Source organism: Bos grunniens, chromosome 7 (assembly GCF_055505025.1).
Source record: "Bos grunniens cultivar Pamir isolate PY7600 chromosome 7, Bosgru_T2T1.0, whole genome shotgun sequence".
Taxonomy (NCBI): domain Eukaryota; kingdom Metazoa; phylum Chordata; class Mammalia; order Artiodactyla; family Bovidae; genus Bos; species Bos grunniens.
Window position 1 is genome coordinate 4,072,036 of NC_141171.1, and position 15,074 is coordinate 4,087,109.

The 15,074-nt window shown below is 48.6% G+C and overlaps 1 protein-coding gene and 1 non-coding gene across 11 annotated transcripts in view; both read right to left on the bottom strand.

Annotated features, from left to right (window-relative positions):
- MAU2 (MAU2 sister chromatid cohesion factor) overlaps window positions 1-15,074 on the bottom strand; it is a 39,059-nt gene that overhangs the window by 12,376 nt on the left and 11,609 nt on the right. For 4 of the 10 annotated variants that reach the window (XR_015166431.1, XM_086408137.1, XM_086408136.1 and 1 more), the window contains exons 2-8: window positions 4,967-4,984; window positions 4,533-4,598; window positions 3,714-3,809; window positions 2,678-2,772; window positions 1,107-1,134; window positions 590-745; window positions 86-232 (exon numbers count right to left, since the gene is read on the bottom strand). Coding sequence is in view for 9 of the 10 variants with exons in the window: in XM_086408137.1 (XP_086264263.1) it covers window positions 86-232; window positions 590-745; window positions 1,107-1,134; window positions 2,678-2,772; window positions 3,714-3,809; window positions 4,533-4,598; window positions 4,967-4,984 (606 nt within the window). In the remaining variant the exon portion in view is untranslated. Of the gene's footprint in view, window positions 1-85; window positions 233-589; window positions 746-1,106; window positions 1,135-2,677; window positions 2,773-3,713; window positions 3,810-4,532; window positions 4,599-4,966; window positions 4,985-5,668; window positions 5,728-15,074 lie in introns of all 10 variants that reach the window. The other 6 variants (XM_086408140.1, XM_086408138.1, XM_086408143.1 and 3 more) reach the window with 5 other exon arrangements.
- On the bottom strand, window positions 9,454-9,560 carry LOC147368047 (U6 spliceosomal RNA). The gene has a single exon (XR_015168720.1). It is a non-coding gene; the product is annotated as a U6 spliceosomal RNA (small nuclear RNA).

Consider the following 15,074-nt stretch of genomic DNA (forward strand, 5'->3'; position numbering starts at 1 on the left):
CTGGGGACAAGGTCAGATGGTGGTGGCCACTGAAGCCCTCTCCTCTCACCCGGGCCGCCAGGATCCGGCCCCTGCAGGGACTCACCAGGTAGACAAGCACGCACATGTGCTCCTTGGGCAGCCAGTGGAAGAGGTCAGCAGGGTTGCTGGGTAGGATCTCGTCATCGTGCAGTGTGGAAATGGTCTGGATACACTGCTGCAGCTGCTTCAGGCATGGCTTCACGCTCTTTACCTGCAGCAGGCACACAGCACTGCACACCTGACCACCCATCTGCTCCTACCAGGTGCCAACACCCTTAAGAGGCACGTACCCACAGTGGCAGCTACCCAGGTCCTGCCTGCCTTGTCCCATCCCAAGGCCCTGCAGGCCGTCTCTGCAGCTGTCAGCACCCTGTAAGGGTCTGCTCTGCTCCTATGCGTTGAGTGAAGTGCTCAGCCCAACAGGCAAAGGTGGGTGTAGGTGGGGGAACCAAGGAAGTGTGGCCGGTGGGGAGGGACAGGAGGCAATTGCAGAACTGATTTCTCAGTCAGAGGCCCATCCAGCACCTGCCTGCTCCCCAGCAGCCGTCACGTGGGAGGCAGTACACACCTGCCCGGCATCCAGGTAGTGGGTCACCTGGAGCACCAGGAAGAAGACACGCAGAGACTCTTTCTGGATGGGGTTCCCTTGCCAGTTCTCAACTATCTGCCCACAGAGGGTCAGCAGTGGGTGGACTTCCTGCAGCTTGCGCTCCATCAGCAGCAGCTGTGGGGAGAGGAGCAGGTGCTGGGGGCTGTCCGGGCGCAGGGCTGCCACCCACCTGTCCATGCACTGTGTAACTGCAGGCACCTCAAAGGGGGGGCACAAGGCCAGGCTGGAGCCCAAGTCCAGGCAGCTCCAACCGAGCCGGCTCCCCCGCCAGCACAAATCCCACAGCCTGGAATTGGAGCTTTGTCTCTGAATCCAGCTGGGGGACAGGGAACAGGGTCTGCCTCTCATGGCTACCTGCCATGTGCGAGGGTCTAGGCAACTGCTGGGCCATGACATGGCAAGCAGGCGAAGCCTTGGCAGACCCTGGGACCCAAACTCATGCCCCCACACCTTATCCTGCCCAGCCTCCACTTACCATGCCTTTGCTGAGCAGGAACAGTGCCCTGGAAAAGAAAGGGGGCATCAGGGAGGCCCAGGCAACCCCTAGGATGACTGCCACCTCAACATTCCCAGGGACCTAACCCCTGGGGCAGTTAAATGGATGACAATGGACCCTGGCCAATAAGCGTGCTCTATTTTGTTCTATTTTCCTTTAACTTTTTTCTTGTTTAGAGACTCATGAGGTTCAAAAGCTCAGAATGCAGAAACAGGTGCTCAAGAAAGCACGGAGTGAGGACTTCCCTGGTGGTCCAATGGCTAAGACTGCTGCTTTTAGAGCAGCTGTGGGGCTGCGGGCCCGCCAGTCTGTGCAGAGTGCCGACGTGCTGCAGCTGACACCCCGCCAAGTGGGCACGGCTCAGTGAGGAGACTGAGGAGCACGGGGTCCCAGTCACACAGGGAGACGTCGACACTCCCGGCCACCTGCCATCCTTTGTTGCTACCTCACAGCATGGACACCCGAGGGTCTCCTGCCTGACTGCTGAACTCTAGGGTCTAGAACTTCACGTCAGTGTTGCCATATTATCACCTCACTAGGCCTCACGTCTGAGATCAGAAGTTCTGTGTCAGGAGACCCGTAGGCGCCATGCCCTGGTGCAGCCCACCCCAGTTACCTGCCCACAGTGGTACAGAGGCCCGTCTTGAGGACACTTGTGAAGATGTGCAGTGTGCCCCCATCCCCGTGCCCTGCAAGTCGCTGCGTGTCGCCCTGAACCTAGTAATGGCTGCAACATGAGGAGGACAAGACGGGCCAGGCGCACAGTCCAGACCACGTGATAGTGTCCATCCCAGGCAGGATGGCTGAGGGATGAGTCTCCGAACTCCGGAGAATAGACTTAGGAACTGTTCTGTCCCAATGACCCCACGGGACCAGCTTAGAGTCTGTGATACAGAATTTTTCACAATCCCCACACACACAACAGAGTAAGAGTGCTGCTCCAAGGAGCCTGGAATCCTACTACAGAGGATTCTTCTCTCCCGGGTACAAAGAGACTGGCGCCCTCCAAGAGGGTGCACGGTGAAACACTGGTGGCCTCTGACCCCGACCCCGACCCCAGCGCACTAGCCTCCAGGTAGTTTAAGCCGTTTCCCGCACAATACGAACCCATGTCCGTTCTGTTACACAAATGTCCTCTTCCTCTCTCCCCTGTTGTACACCTAAACACTCCTGGGCGTCTGAATGGGGACTGGCTGCCAACCATGCTACCCACCATTGTATGCCAACCATACAAGCACCATTCTCACCCCCACCAGGAAGGGGATCACCCAGGACATCACATGGGCCCTTTTTATTTCAAGAGATGCTAGAAACATGCAAGTGCTCACAGTGCTGAGAACGCCAGCTGCCCCTCACCCTCACAGCCAACTCAGCAACTTCTCACTTCATGCATCAGTGGGGCAGAAGCATCTCTGGGCTGCCTGAATCTGCATGTCTCTTACTATGGATAAGGGTGGTCATCGTCTCACGCTGAGATGCCATTGCTATTTGCTGTCCACGACCAAACTTCCCCAAGTGGGCGGAGAAAGGGCCCGAGGATCAGTGCCTACCGTGTGTACTCAGAGCCCACCACCCGGGCATACTCGGCCCCCACACCCAGGAGGTCGCAGGCCGACACGAGGTCCTTCTCAAGTGTGTGCAGTTGCTGAGAAAAGGAGAAAAGAGCAATGACCCTCACTTCCAAACCACCAGACTTACCATATCTGATCTGCTACCTTGCAAGCAAGTTACACAAAACCTCCCCACATCAGCAAAATTGCCTCAGTATCAGTTCTGAGCTAAATTAAGCATATTACCTCATCAACACTAATTGCTTTGGGTACAGAACTCCGCTTTGTCTACAGCTTAATGGTGCACAGAGCCAGCAGTAACACTAACAGGCACAGACCCCTGAGGGCTGTGCAAATACGTCTGTGTGCTTCGCAGGTCACCTTCAGGGGCCGGTCACTAGGGGAGTAGCCAGAGGAGCCTCAAACAAGAAGGGCCTCTTTCAGGGGTAAGTGTCTGTGGGAGTTTCAAACTCAGACTGAAAGGCAGGGACCCCTGTGGGGCCTCAGCTGAGAGCTTGGGCTCTGCTCACGGCACCCAGCTACTCTGTGACCTGAGGCAAGTGACTCACTACCTCGCCTGCTTCCTCCTCTGACGAAAGGCACAAAAGCACACGGGAGGATTCAAGGATGGCAGCGCACGTGTGGGGCGGGAGGGCGCCTGGAGAGACGGCAGCCGCTCAGGCTAGGCGAGCTCTCCTCAGCAGGGGAGCCTCTGAGCCAAACCCTCCTGGCATTAAGAGGCTCCCCCAGGGAGCAGGTGACACTGGCAGCCCAGGCCCCACTGTGTGCACAGGCAGGTGATGGGGCTTCATCACGGAGGGCAGGCGAGAAGTGGCTGGCAGGCAGGCTGTGTCAGGGTCAGAAGGGGCTAGGGGCTGGCCAGAGACAGGGTGGTATGGGCAGAGCCGGGATGGAGAGGCATCTCCAATGAGTCTACCTGGCCTGCAGGCTCCTCCACTGCGGCCAGGGAAGCCCAGCCCAGAGAGCCGCCCACCCAACTGGCACCCGTGCACCTGGTCAGGCCCACAGTACGCACAGCGAGCTGGAAGAGCAGGCGGCAGTGCCAGTACGGGGTCTGCTGGGAGATCTGGATGGCTTTCCGCAGCAGCGGCTTTGCTGCGTCCACGGAATTCTGAAAGGAAACAGTCATGTTTAAGGAGGAAAAAGCAAGCTGGATTCCTTCTGCAGCAGCTGCGGACCCAGAAGGCCATTCCCAGACACACTTACCAAAGGATTTGCTTGATTTAAAAAGAAAAGATATTTTATTAGCCTCACCGGCTAGGAAGCTTTTCGCATTGATCTTAAAATAATTTCCAATTCAACTAAACTCAAAGTAGCTTTAGTTCAAATTCCTGAACAGTCAAATTGATAACAATTACCATCTTTTCTGAACTGTAACCAGAGAGAGAGGCCAGGAGCATGAAACAGGGGTCACTGCTCAAAGTGGAGAAAGGCAACTTTCAGTTACACTTGAGATCAGAAACCAGCTTCAGCTAAACTATGTGAACTTGTTCGGGAGTTAATCATCTCTAGCCCAGGAACAAGGCTGCTGTGCAACAGTCCTCCATAGAAAAAGACTCTGCTAGTCTTTGTCAGCAAGTGGTCATCCATGGCTGCCCTGTACCACATGTTCAGTTCAGTTCAGCCGCTCAGTCGTCTCTGACTCTTTGCGACCCCATGGACTGCAGCACGCCAGGCCTCCCTGTCCATCACCAACTCCAGGTGTGGAAGACGGGAAAATTATGCAAAGTCTTAAAAGCCAGAAGGGAATCCACTCCTGTGACTCCCAATCTGCCACTGTGCCTTCACTACAGGGAAAGGGGGTTTGCTTTCAGAAGCCTTTATATGTTCTTACCTCTTGACAGTATAACTCGGACAGAAGACTTGCTGCTTCAAACTTAACATCTTCAAACTGTGTGATCTAGTGATGTCTCGTTAAGGAAGTAGAGACACTACAAAATGGTCAGTTTAAAAGGGCCACAGTTCAGCATTCTGACGCTGTAAAGGCTGGCTGGATGAGCACATCCCCGTCCGCTCTAAAACCGCAAGTTCACGTATTCCCCTAGTAATCCCTGAGCTTGCTGCTGGCTGGTGTGGAGCTAGACGCTGTGGCATGAAGAGGAGCAGAGCACCCAGGAAGAAGCTGCTGGTCTGAAGGGATGCTCCAGGGCATCTGTGGGGCAAAGCCCAAACCCAAAGTGTGCATTATAAGCAGAATTCAAGTTTATAACACATGTTTTTATTTAGAAGGAGCTTTCCTTAGAGGGAATAGTTCCAAGGAAAGGATACTTGCTGTGATATCAACCACTGAAAGAGAAAGAAAAAAAAGAGTTAATTCTCAAACAGTGAAGCAGCTTTGCAGTGCTTAACTGGGTCCACTTCGGGGTTCACACAGGTTGGCCTGTCACCAAAGGCTGCAGGTGTTCAGTTAAGTGGGAAGATGGCCTGCTCAGCTTGAGAAGTGGGCTTGCTTTTCCTCTAATCTAGCAACCGTGGTGTGTCTGGGGGAAGGGGAACATGTACGTGCTCCCCTACTGATGGGCTTCCTGTCTTGCCAGGCTCTGGAGTCAGAACTGGAGCTCCCTCTCAGGAGCACAGAAAGGCCACCACATGCTACTTACTGCGGTACACCCACAGCAAATCATGGCACAAGAAATCAATTTAATACAATTAGAGAGTAGTTCTGAGGGTTAGTCTTTCGTGGGGAAGGGACATATAAAACATGTTTGGAAATGAGCAAAGTTAGCCTCAGAGGGGAGGGAGGAGCACCACAGAAGGACGGGGGTGGGCAGCGATGATTCTGAGATCTGAGCTCACCACCTCTGCTCACGCGCATGCTGGTACGCGGTTCAGATAATGACAAGGTCCCACATGGGGATAACTGTGCCCTGGAGTTTCACATTCCAGCAGGAAATGGTGCAGTCCCAGGGCAGTCCACCACACCACCACCATGACCATAGTTTCTCAACCATCTAAGACACAAGCACACACCTGACGCAGTTCCTGCTGATCCGCTCATCCTGCAAACATTCTCAGAGCTTTAGCGGTTGCTGGAAGGATGCAGAGGGAGGAGGAGGAGGAGAAGAAAGAGGAGACAGAGGCTGAAGGCCCATGGATCTGTTGCCTGACAGGGAGAAAGGCTGGTGAGGCCAGGGGGGCAGCCCTGGGCTAGAGATGTTTCTGGGGCTGAGTGAGTAGTGGCCAGGGAAATCACCAAAGAGGCTGGGGATGACTTGGAGCTGGTCTGGAGACCAGCCCCTGAAAGACACAGGTGGGCCAGGAGGGGGAGCTAATAGGAGCGGGTGAGAGGGACAGAGGAACTTAGAACATTGGAGAGTCACTGGGCTCCTGTCTGTCTCTGTCTCCCATACTCTCTCTCTCTCTCACACACACACATGTGCATATAGAGCCCAGGCAAAAGGCACTCTGCAACCAGACCAAGTGTCCCCTCCCAAGGCAACAAGGCCTGGAGGAGCTCAGGGTCCCCAGAGAGACATGGGCAGTGCCTGCTGCCATGAGTGTGGCCCCAGAGTGAGGCTCCTTGGTTGGAGGCCATCTACAGAGACAGTGAGGACAGGCTCAGCTCCAGCCACGTGTGTGATGTCACAAAACTGGTAAACACAGAAGTAGGGACTTCGTTCTACAGAAGCCACTCCTTCCCCCTCAGCATTCAGCAAGAGATGCTCACTCCTGAAGGCCACCAATTGGGAGGGACAACTGGAGGAAACTGTGTGACTAAAAGCTGGGTTAGGGACATGCTAAGACCTGGTCCAACCCTGAGATTCTGAAGTTCCATGACTCAATGTCCACATGTAAGACCTGTCTTGGGCAAGGCCTTCATGCTCAAGGGGAGCCCTTTAAAGAGAGTACACGGTGGATACAAACACACACGGGAAGCACTTGCCTTTCACTTGGAGCTCCGCGTGGCTTGCTCTGAACAACCCAGACGGGTAGCCAAGGCGGAGTGGGTAAAGCCACCACGCACAGGAGTTTCCACGTACAATCTAGCCATACCTCAGAACCTGGCACAAAGCTGACTACACCTGAGTGTCACTGCCCCCCAAGAGAGATGAAGAGGGCAACAAGACGAGGTGAAACTCTTCCAGTGGACTGAAGAAGCCTTCTTTTTGAGTCTGTGGCCCAGGGATGCTCTCCTCACCACACAAGTTCAGTTCAGTTCAGTCATTCAGTCGTGTCTGACTCTTTGCGGCCCCATGGACTGCAGCATGCCAGGCCTCCCTGTCCATAACCAACTCCTGGAGTTCACTCAAACTCATGTCCATTGAGTCGGTGATGCCATCCAACCATCTCATCCTTTGTCATCCCCTTCTCCTTCTGCCCTCAATCTTTCCCAGCATCAGGGTCTTTTCAAATGAGTCAACTCTTCGCATGAGGTGGCCAAAGTATTGGAGTTTGAGCCTCAGCATCAATCCTTCCAATGAATATTCAGGACTGATTTCCTTGAGGATGGTCTGGTTGGATCTCTTTGCTGTCTAAGGGACTCTCTAGAGTATTCTCCAACGCCACAGGTCAAAAGAATCAATTCTTTGGTGCTCAGCTTTCTTTATAGTTCAACTCTCACATCCATACATGACTACTGGAAAAACCATAGCTTTGACTAGACAGAACTTTGTCAGCAAAGTAATGTCTCTGCTTTTTAATATGCTAAGTTAATAGCTTTTCTTCCAAGGAGCAAGTGTCTTTTAATTTCATAGCTGTAGTCACCATATACAGTGATTTTGTATAAACCAAAATAAGTCTCTCACTGTTTCCCCATCTATTTGCCATGAAGTGACCGGACTGGATGCCATGATCTTAGTTTTCTGAATGTTGAGTTTTGAGCCAACTTTTTCACTTTCCTCTTTCTCTTTCATCAAGAGGCTCTTTAGTTCTTCTTCACTTTCTGCCATAATGGGTGGTGTCATCTGTGTATCTGAGGTTATTGATATTTCTCCCAGCAATCCTGATTCCAGCTTGGGCTTCATCCAGCCCAGCATTTTGCATGATGTATTCTGCATGTAAGTTACATAAGGAGGGTGACAATACACAGCCTCGATGTACTCCTTTTCCCATTTGGAACCAGTCTATTCCATATCTGGTTCTAACTGTTGCTTCTTGACCTGCATACAGATTTCTCAGGAGGCAGGTAAGGTGGTCTGGTATTCCCATCTCTTTAAGAATTTTCCACAATTTGTTGTGATCCACACAAATGCTTTGGCATAGTCAACAAAGCAAAAGTAGACGTTTTCCTGCAACTGTCTTGCCTTTTCAACGATCTAACGGATGTTGGCAATTTGATCTCACTGCACAAGGCATACTCCAAATCCAGGTGAGGAAAGCCCACAAGAAACTACGTCCATGGTGGGCACACTGAGAAGGGAAACAGCCAGAAGCCACCATGCCTGCTCCTCCAGTGTTTTGCCTGTGCTGCCGGGCCCAGGCCTACATGGGCCCATCAAATGTCTTCTCACGTATTGCCTTTGTGTGGTCAGCGTCTATTCAGCAGACACTCAGGCTGGACTCCACTGACAGCTCTCTTCTCCGGCCGGATGTGTCTGTCAGGGATCAGTTTCTGTCTGTGCCAGTTCTCTCTTTTCTGACCTAAGGGTTGGAGAAAGAGCATCACACCCCTCTGGGGCCTTGAGTGGCCATCAGGAGAGCCAGGAAGTAAGATGTCCAAAGGCTTAAGACTCAAATCTTCTGGAAGGCCTTGTTTGTCAGCATAAGAGGATGTCAGGACCACTGCTCTAGGAGCCAGAGGATGAAGTTTGAGATGTGGACCCCCATGGGAGTCAGCAACACTCCAAGTCCTGGAGGAGATGGATCCTAGTGGTCCTTGGCATCCATTTCCCAGAAGCACAACCTGCCACTATTCTCCCATGCATGCAGTGTGGCCCTGTCCCACACACAGATGAGGGCCGCTAGATAAAGCCCCATAATGTTCCTCCTGATGTGCCCCCAGTGCTAACGTAGGCTGGCACGTGGCAGGTTCTCAGGAAACATTTGTTGCACAAATGATGACTTTATCTAGCATCACCAGGAAATGAGGGTTTCCCACTATACAAAAAGCCACAAAATTGAGGCTTACACTTTATAAACACAGAATTTCAAATACTAAATGGCATCAAGACATCTCAGCTTCAAACATCACTGCTTCTTGCTCAGGCATCACTGTCAGTGACACCTGGAGCTGTCCCCATGAGATGACCCATTCCTGAAGCTGTAGGACAGCTCCATGTCAAGGTGAGGCAGTCACTTCCGAAGGCTTGTCAGTCAGAAGTCAATCAACTCACTCTGCTTTTTTGTCTTTTTAAAACTTGCAACATACATTCATAATCAGAAACCTATAGACAAATATGTCCATCTCACAAACAAAAGTTTGTAGGATACCTTACCCAAGGTTGCTACCTCATCATATGTTTTACTTTGTAACATTAAAATATAGTTTTTATGTCTTCTCATTTGTCATGGGAAAGCAGCCAAAGTTAAGAGCCCCTTTCACTGCCAGGCAGCTTGCAGGCGTGAGGCAGAGAGGTGAACGATCCTTCCAGAAGCCTCTGGGGTCACCTTAGGGTTCTCAGGGAAAGCAAGGGTCACCACAGGGCCAGCATGCACCCTGAGGGGTGGAAGGGCTGCGATCAGCACACCTCTCATTCCTTAGAACATTCACTTCAGAGTTGAGAGTGGGTTTTTTGTTTGTTGTTTTCTTTTACAATTTCTGAGCACCTAAGTTTATTAGAGGGGATTACACATGCAAATAACAGAATTTGGCCCCCCAAAATATGGAATGTTTCATGAATTTGTTTGTCATCCTTGCACAAGGGTCATGCTAATCTTCTCTGTATCATTCTAATTTTAGTACAGGTGCTGCTGAAGAGAGAACAAGGCTGTGAGTGTTTTAAGGCTTAAAGAATAGCAAGAAGAGATAAGAAAGCCTTCCTCAGCGACCAATGCAAAGAAATAGAGGAAAATAACAGAATGGGAAAGACTAGAGATCTCTTCAAGAAAATTAGAGATACCAAGGGAACATTTCATGCAAAGATGGGCTCGATAAAGGACAGAAATGGTATGGACCTAACAGAAGCAGAAGATATTAAGAAAAGGTGGCAAGAATACATAGAAGAACTGTACAAAAAAGAGCTTCACGACCCAGATAATCACGATGGTGTGATCACTGACCTAGAGCCAGACATCCTGGAATGTGAAGTCAAGTGGGCCTTAGAAAGCATCACTACAAACAAAGCTGGCGGAGGTGATGGAATTCCAGTTGAGCTATTTCAAATCCTGGAATATGATGCTGTGAAAGTGCTGCACTCAATATGCCAGCAAATTTGGAAAACTCAGCAGTGGCCACAGGACTGGAAGAGGTCAGTTTTCATTCCAATCCCAAAGAAAGCCAATGCCAAAGAATGCTCAAACTACCACACAATTGCACTCATCTCACATGCTAGTAAAGTAATGCTCAAAATTCTCCAAGCCAGGCTTCAGCAGTATGTGAACCGTGAACTTCCTAATGTTCAAGCTGGTTTTAGAAAAGGCAGAGGAACCAGAGATCAAATTGCCAACATCCAGTGGATCATGGAAAAAGCAAGAGAGTTCCAGAAAAACATCTATTTCTGCTTTATTGACTATGCAAAAGCCTTTGACTGTGTGGAACACAATAAACTGTGGAAAATTCTGGAAGAGATGGGAATACCAGACCACCTGATCTGCCTCTTGAGAAACCTGTATGCAGGTCAGGAAGCAACAGTTAGAACTGGACATGGAACAACAGACTGGTTCCAAATAGGAAAAGGAGTACGTCAAGTCTGTATATTGTCACCCTGCTTATTTAACTTATATGCAGAGTACATCATGAGAAACGCTGGACTGGAAGAAGCACAAGCTGGAATCAAGATTGCCGGGAGAAATATCAATAACCTCAGATATGTAGATGACACCACCCTTATGGCAGAAAGTGAAAAGGAACTAAAAAGCCTCTTGATGAAAGTAAAAGTGGAGAGTGAAAAAGTTGGCTTAAAGCTCAACATTCAGAAAATGAAGATCATGGCATCTGGTCCCATCACTTCATGGGAAATAGATGGGGAAACAGAGGAAACAGTGTCAGACTTTATTTTTTGGGGCTCCAAAATCACTGCAGATGGTGACTGCAGCCATGAAATTAAAAGATGCTTACTCCTTGGAAGGAAAGTTATGACCAACCTAGATAGCATATTCAAAAGCAGAGACATTACTTTGCCAACAAAGGTCCGTCTAGTCAAGGCTATGGTTTTTCCTGTGGTCATGTATGGATGTGAGAGGGGACTGTGTAGAAGGCTGAGCGCCGAAGAATTGATGTTTTTGAACTGTGGTGTTGGAGAAGACTCTTGAGAGTCCCTTGGACTGCAAGGAGATCCAACCAGTCCATTCTGAAGGAGATCAGCCCTGGGATTTCTTTGGCGGGAATGATGCTGAAGCTGAAACTCCAGTACTTTGGCCACCTCATGCGAAGAGTTGACTCATTGGAAGACTCTGATGCTGGGAGGGATTGGGGGTAGGAGGAGAAGGGGACAACAGAGGATGAGATGGCTGGATGGCATCACTGACTCGATGGACGTGAGTCTGAGTGAACTCCAGGAGTTGGTGATGGACAGGGAGGCCTGGTGTACTGCGATTCATGGGGTCGCAAAGAGTCAGACACGACTGAGTGACTGAACTGAGCTGAACTGATACCAAATTTTTAATCACCAAAATGTGTAGAAAAAGTTATCAAATGCAGTTCCTCTGGGACGGGAGCACAGCGTTTAGGAGCCAGCCTGGCCTCGCAGCGTATGACCATGGCTACAGGCAGCCCAGTCAGTACCGTCATCAGCAAGTTGGAAGTGGTCTCAACCTTGTGCGTTTGGTGAGGATCCAAAGAGACAGTGCTCTAAGAAGCATGGTGTGGAAGGCACCAACAATGCTATAATTCCTAGGCAGGAACAAGAAATACAGGCTACTGGGGAAGCAGGGGTCAAGTTGCTAGAATCATGAAGTGATGGTTCCTAAATACATTTAACAGTCTAAAGTCAGAGGAGACCCAGAGAATGCGTGGAAAAAATGGAAATGCAAACAGCAACAGGCAAAGATATTATTCTGTGGAAATGCTTAACACCAAGTTATACAAATGCAGCTTCTGCACCAGGCTCTGCTCCTGACTGATGTGGCATAGAATTTACCAGGACACGGTCATGATCCTAAAGCCGAGGTCCGCAACATTTGGGATCTAATGCCTGATGAGCTGAGGCGGAGATAATGTAATAATAACACAAATGAAGTGCACAATAAGTGTAATGTGTTTGAATCATCCCCAAACCAGCCCCCTGTCCCACCCCAGTCCATGGAAAAACTGTCTTCCACGAAACCGGATCCTGGTGCCAAAAAGGCTGAGGACCGCTGTCCTAAAGGATGAAAGATTTGCTTCAGCTGTGCCTGATGATGAAAGGCCCAGAAGTAAGCCCTTTAGGGCCTTCAGGGTAAAAAAGGAAGCTTTTAATCACTTGCCGGGAAGGTAGCTATAGACTCTCTGGCTAAACCTGGAAGCAGAATGAAGGAGTGTCTGACTGGCACAGTTTGGAGCAGCTTTCCAAGTCAAACAACCACTAAAAAGTAGCCCCACTGAAACTACACAGAGAAACCAAACCGGCATTAACACAGACACTGCAGTTAGAAAAGCACATCGTCCAGAGGATGACTGCCCGGATTACAGCAAACAACGGAAATCCATTCCAGAGAAGAGGCGTTTACTCCTCTGCGGCTTTCAAATCAGGGAAGTATAGGGATAATGACGTATGTTCCATGTCAAGAGATAAAAGTAATATAATCAAAAGCAAGAAAGTTAAGGGGGAAATAAACACACATCTAAATACAGAGATGTAGATTCTCAACTCCACAGTGGAAGCACAAATGACTGAAACAGAACTGTCTACAAATGGAGCTGTCTGCTTGAAAACCAGTGAATATGACAAGAGAAGACTGAAAATTCACAGAGGGAGAGGTGTGCAGCAAGAGGAAAGATAAGAAGGCAAAAATGAAATGAAAAAGCACAAAATCTGACAGAATCTGCAGAAATGACTTCGTAAATTATCTAGGTAAGAGATTTCTGGGTAAAGCAAAATCCCTTATAATCATGAACAATTTAGTCAAGTCCCAGGGGAGCCAGGAATTCTGTTGATACACCCACATCACTGCCATATCATAATCAAAAGGGAAGGCTCTCCGGTGAAGTGTCTTGTTGTGTACCCTAATAGTTACGGTCTGCTGAGCAGACCCAGGGACTGAGACAGCCAGCAGGTCATCCAAAGGCCTGTAGAGGCAGGTACCCCTGGGAACCAATGGCTGCAATTTGGATAAAGTTGCAAAGGATAGAGTGAAACACCCTCCATGCCTCGGAGCTCTTAACGAATGAACTGATGAAACATATGGGTGAGTTTATTACACATTCCTCTTGGAAAGCTTACAAACACAGTGGAGGAAACAGAAATAATAATCGAAACATATATACACACACACCACACAAACAAGGTTAGTCTCTTATACAGAAAGCAAAAGATGATGAAAATAATAAGATAAGGAAGATAAATGTGGTACCAAGTTTAGAGATCAATTAAAATTTTTACCCTAGATGTCCATCAGCAGATGAATGGATAAGAAAGCTGTGGTACATATACACAATGGAGTATTACTCAGCCATTAAAAAGAATACATTTGAATCAGTTCTAATGAGGTGGATGAAACTGGAGCCTATTATACAGAGTGAAGTAAGCCAGAAGGAAAAACATAAATACAGTATACTAACGCATGTATATGGAATTTAGAAAGATGGTAACGATAACCCTGTGTACGAGACAGCAAAAGAGACACTGATGTATAGAACAGTCTTATGGACTCTGTGGGAGAGGGTGGGAAGATTTGGGAGAATGTCATTGAAACATGTGAAATGTCATGTATGAAACGAGATGCCAGTCCAGGTTCAGTGCACGATGCTGGATGCTTGGGGCTGGTGCGCTGGGAAGGCCCAGGGGGATGGTATGGGGAGGTTGGGAGGGAGGAGGGTTCAGGATGGGGAGCATGTGATTTTTAAAAAAAAAAAAAAATAAAGGCCTGTTAGGCCAGCGGTCAGGGGAGTGGTGGTAGTCAGGCAGAGAGGGAGGTAAGAGGCGGACCCCAGCAAAAAAAAAAAAAATAATAAAAAAATAAAATTTTTACCTATAGTACACATATGATTCTTTACCTAGTAAAGAATGAAAAAGAAGAAAAAAAGTTGACAGCTGCCTGATTTGGAAAAAATGCACAATTAAAAAGAATGAAGTTTAAAGAAAGCATGCTTGCACTGTGATACAAAGGGAGATCAGAAACAACCACAGAGGGCCTCCCTGATGGCTCCTTGTGAAGAATCTGCCTGTCAACGCAGGAGACATGGACTCGATCCCAGGTCTGGGACGATCCCATATGCCTCAGGCACAACTAAGCCCCTTTGCCACAACTATTGAGCCTGTGCTCGAGAGCCTGGGAACCTCAACTACTGAGCCCACACACCCTAGAGCCTGTGCTCCGCAAAAAGAGAGCCCACAGCAAAGAGAAGCCCACACACTGCAACTAGAGAGCAGCTCCCACTCTCGGCAACTAGAAAAAACGCCCACACAGCAATGAAGACCCAGCACAGCCAAAAATAAATAAATAAAACCGTAAAAAAAAAAAACAACCACAGAAAGAGAACGGTACAGAGAATGGCATTTTACCTGAAACCTGGACAAGCTTTCAGCTGGGGATGCACCTGACAGAGAAAGGGATTTATTTCCAAGTATAATGACAGTGAGCTACAGAAGTTATATTGTGGCTCTGTGGAAGACCCCGTAAGATTGAGGGTTCTAGAAAATCAAGGGAAAACTCTCCACAAGGGGAAGAACTTAAATTACAGGTCCCAAAACCAAGCAGCTACAAAGAAGCAATCTAAGGCATGGTTCCTTCCCCTCAATAGCACTGAGTGGGCAAATATACGACAAGGATGATACATATAATAACTACGAACCACTGCGAGCAACAGGCTGAATGGAAAGAAGTAAAACTGTCACTGTTTGCACATGACATGATACAATATACAGAAAATCCCAGAGATGCCATCAAAAAATATTAGAACTAATAAAGGAATTCAGTAAAGTTGCAGGGTACAAAATTAATATATAGAAATACATTGTGTTCCCATGCATTTAATAATGATCAGAAAAATAAATTAAGAACACAACAGAAGTAAAACTCTCACTATTTGCAGATGACATGATCCTCTACATAGAAAACCCTAAAGACTCCACCAGAAAATTACTAGAACTAATCAATGATTATAGTAAAGTTGCAGGATATAAAATCAACACACAGAAAT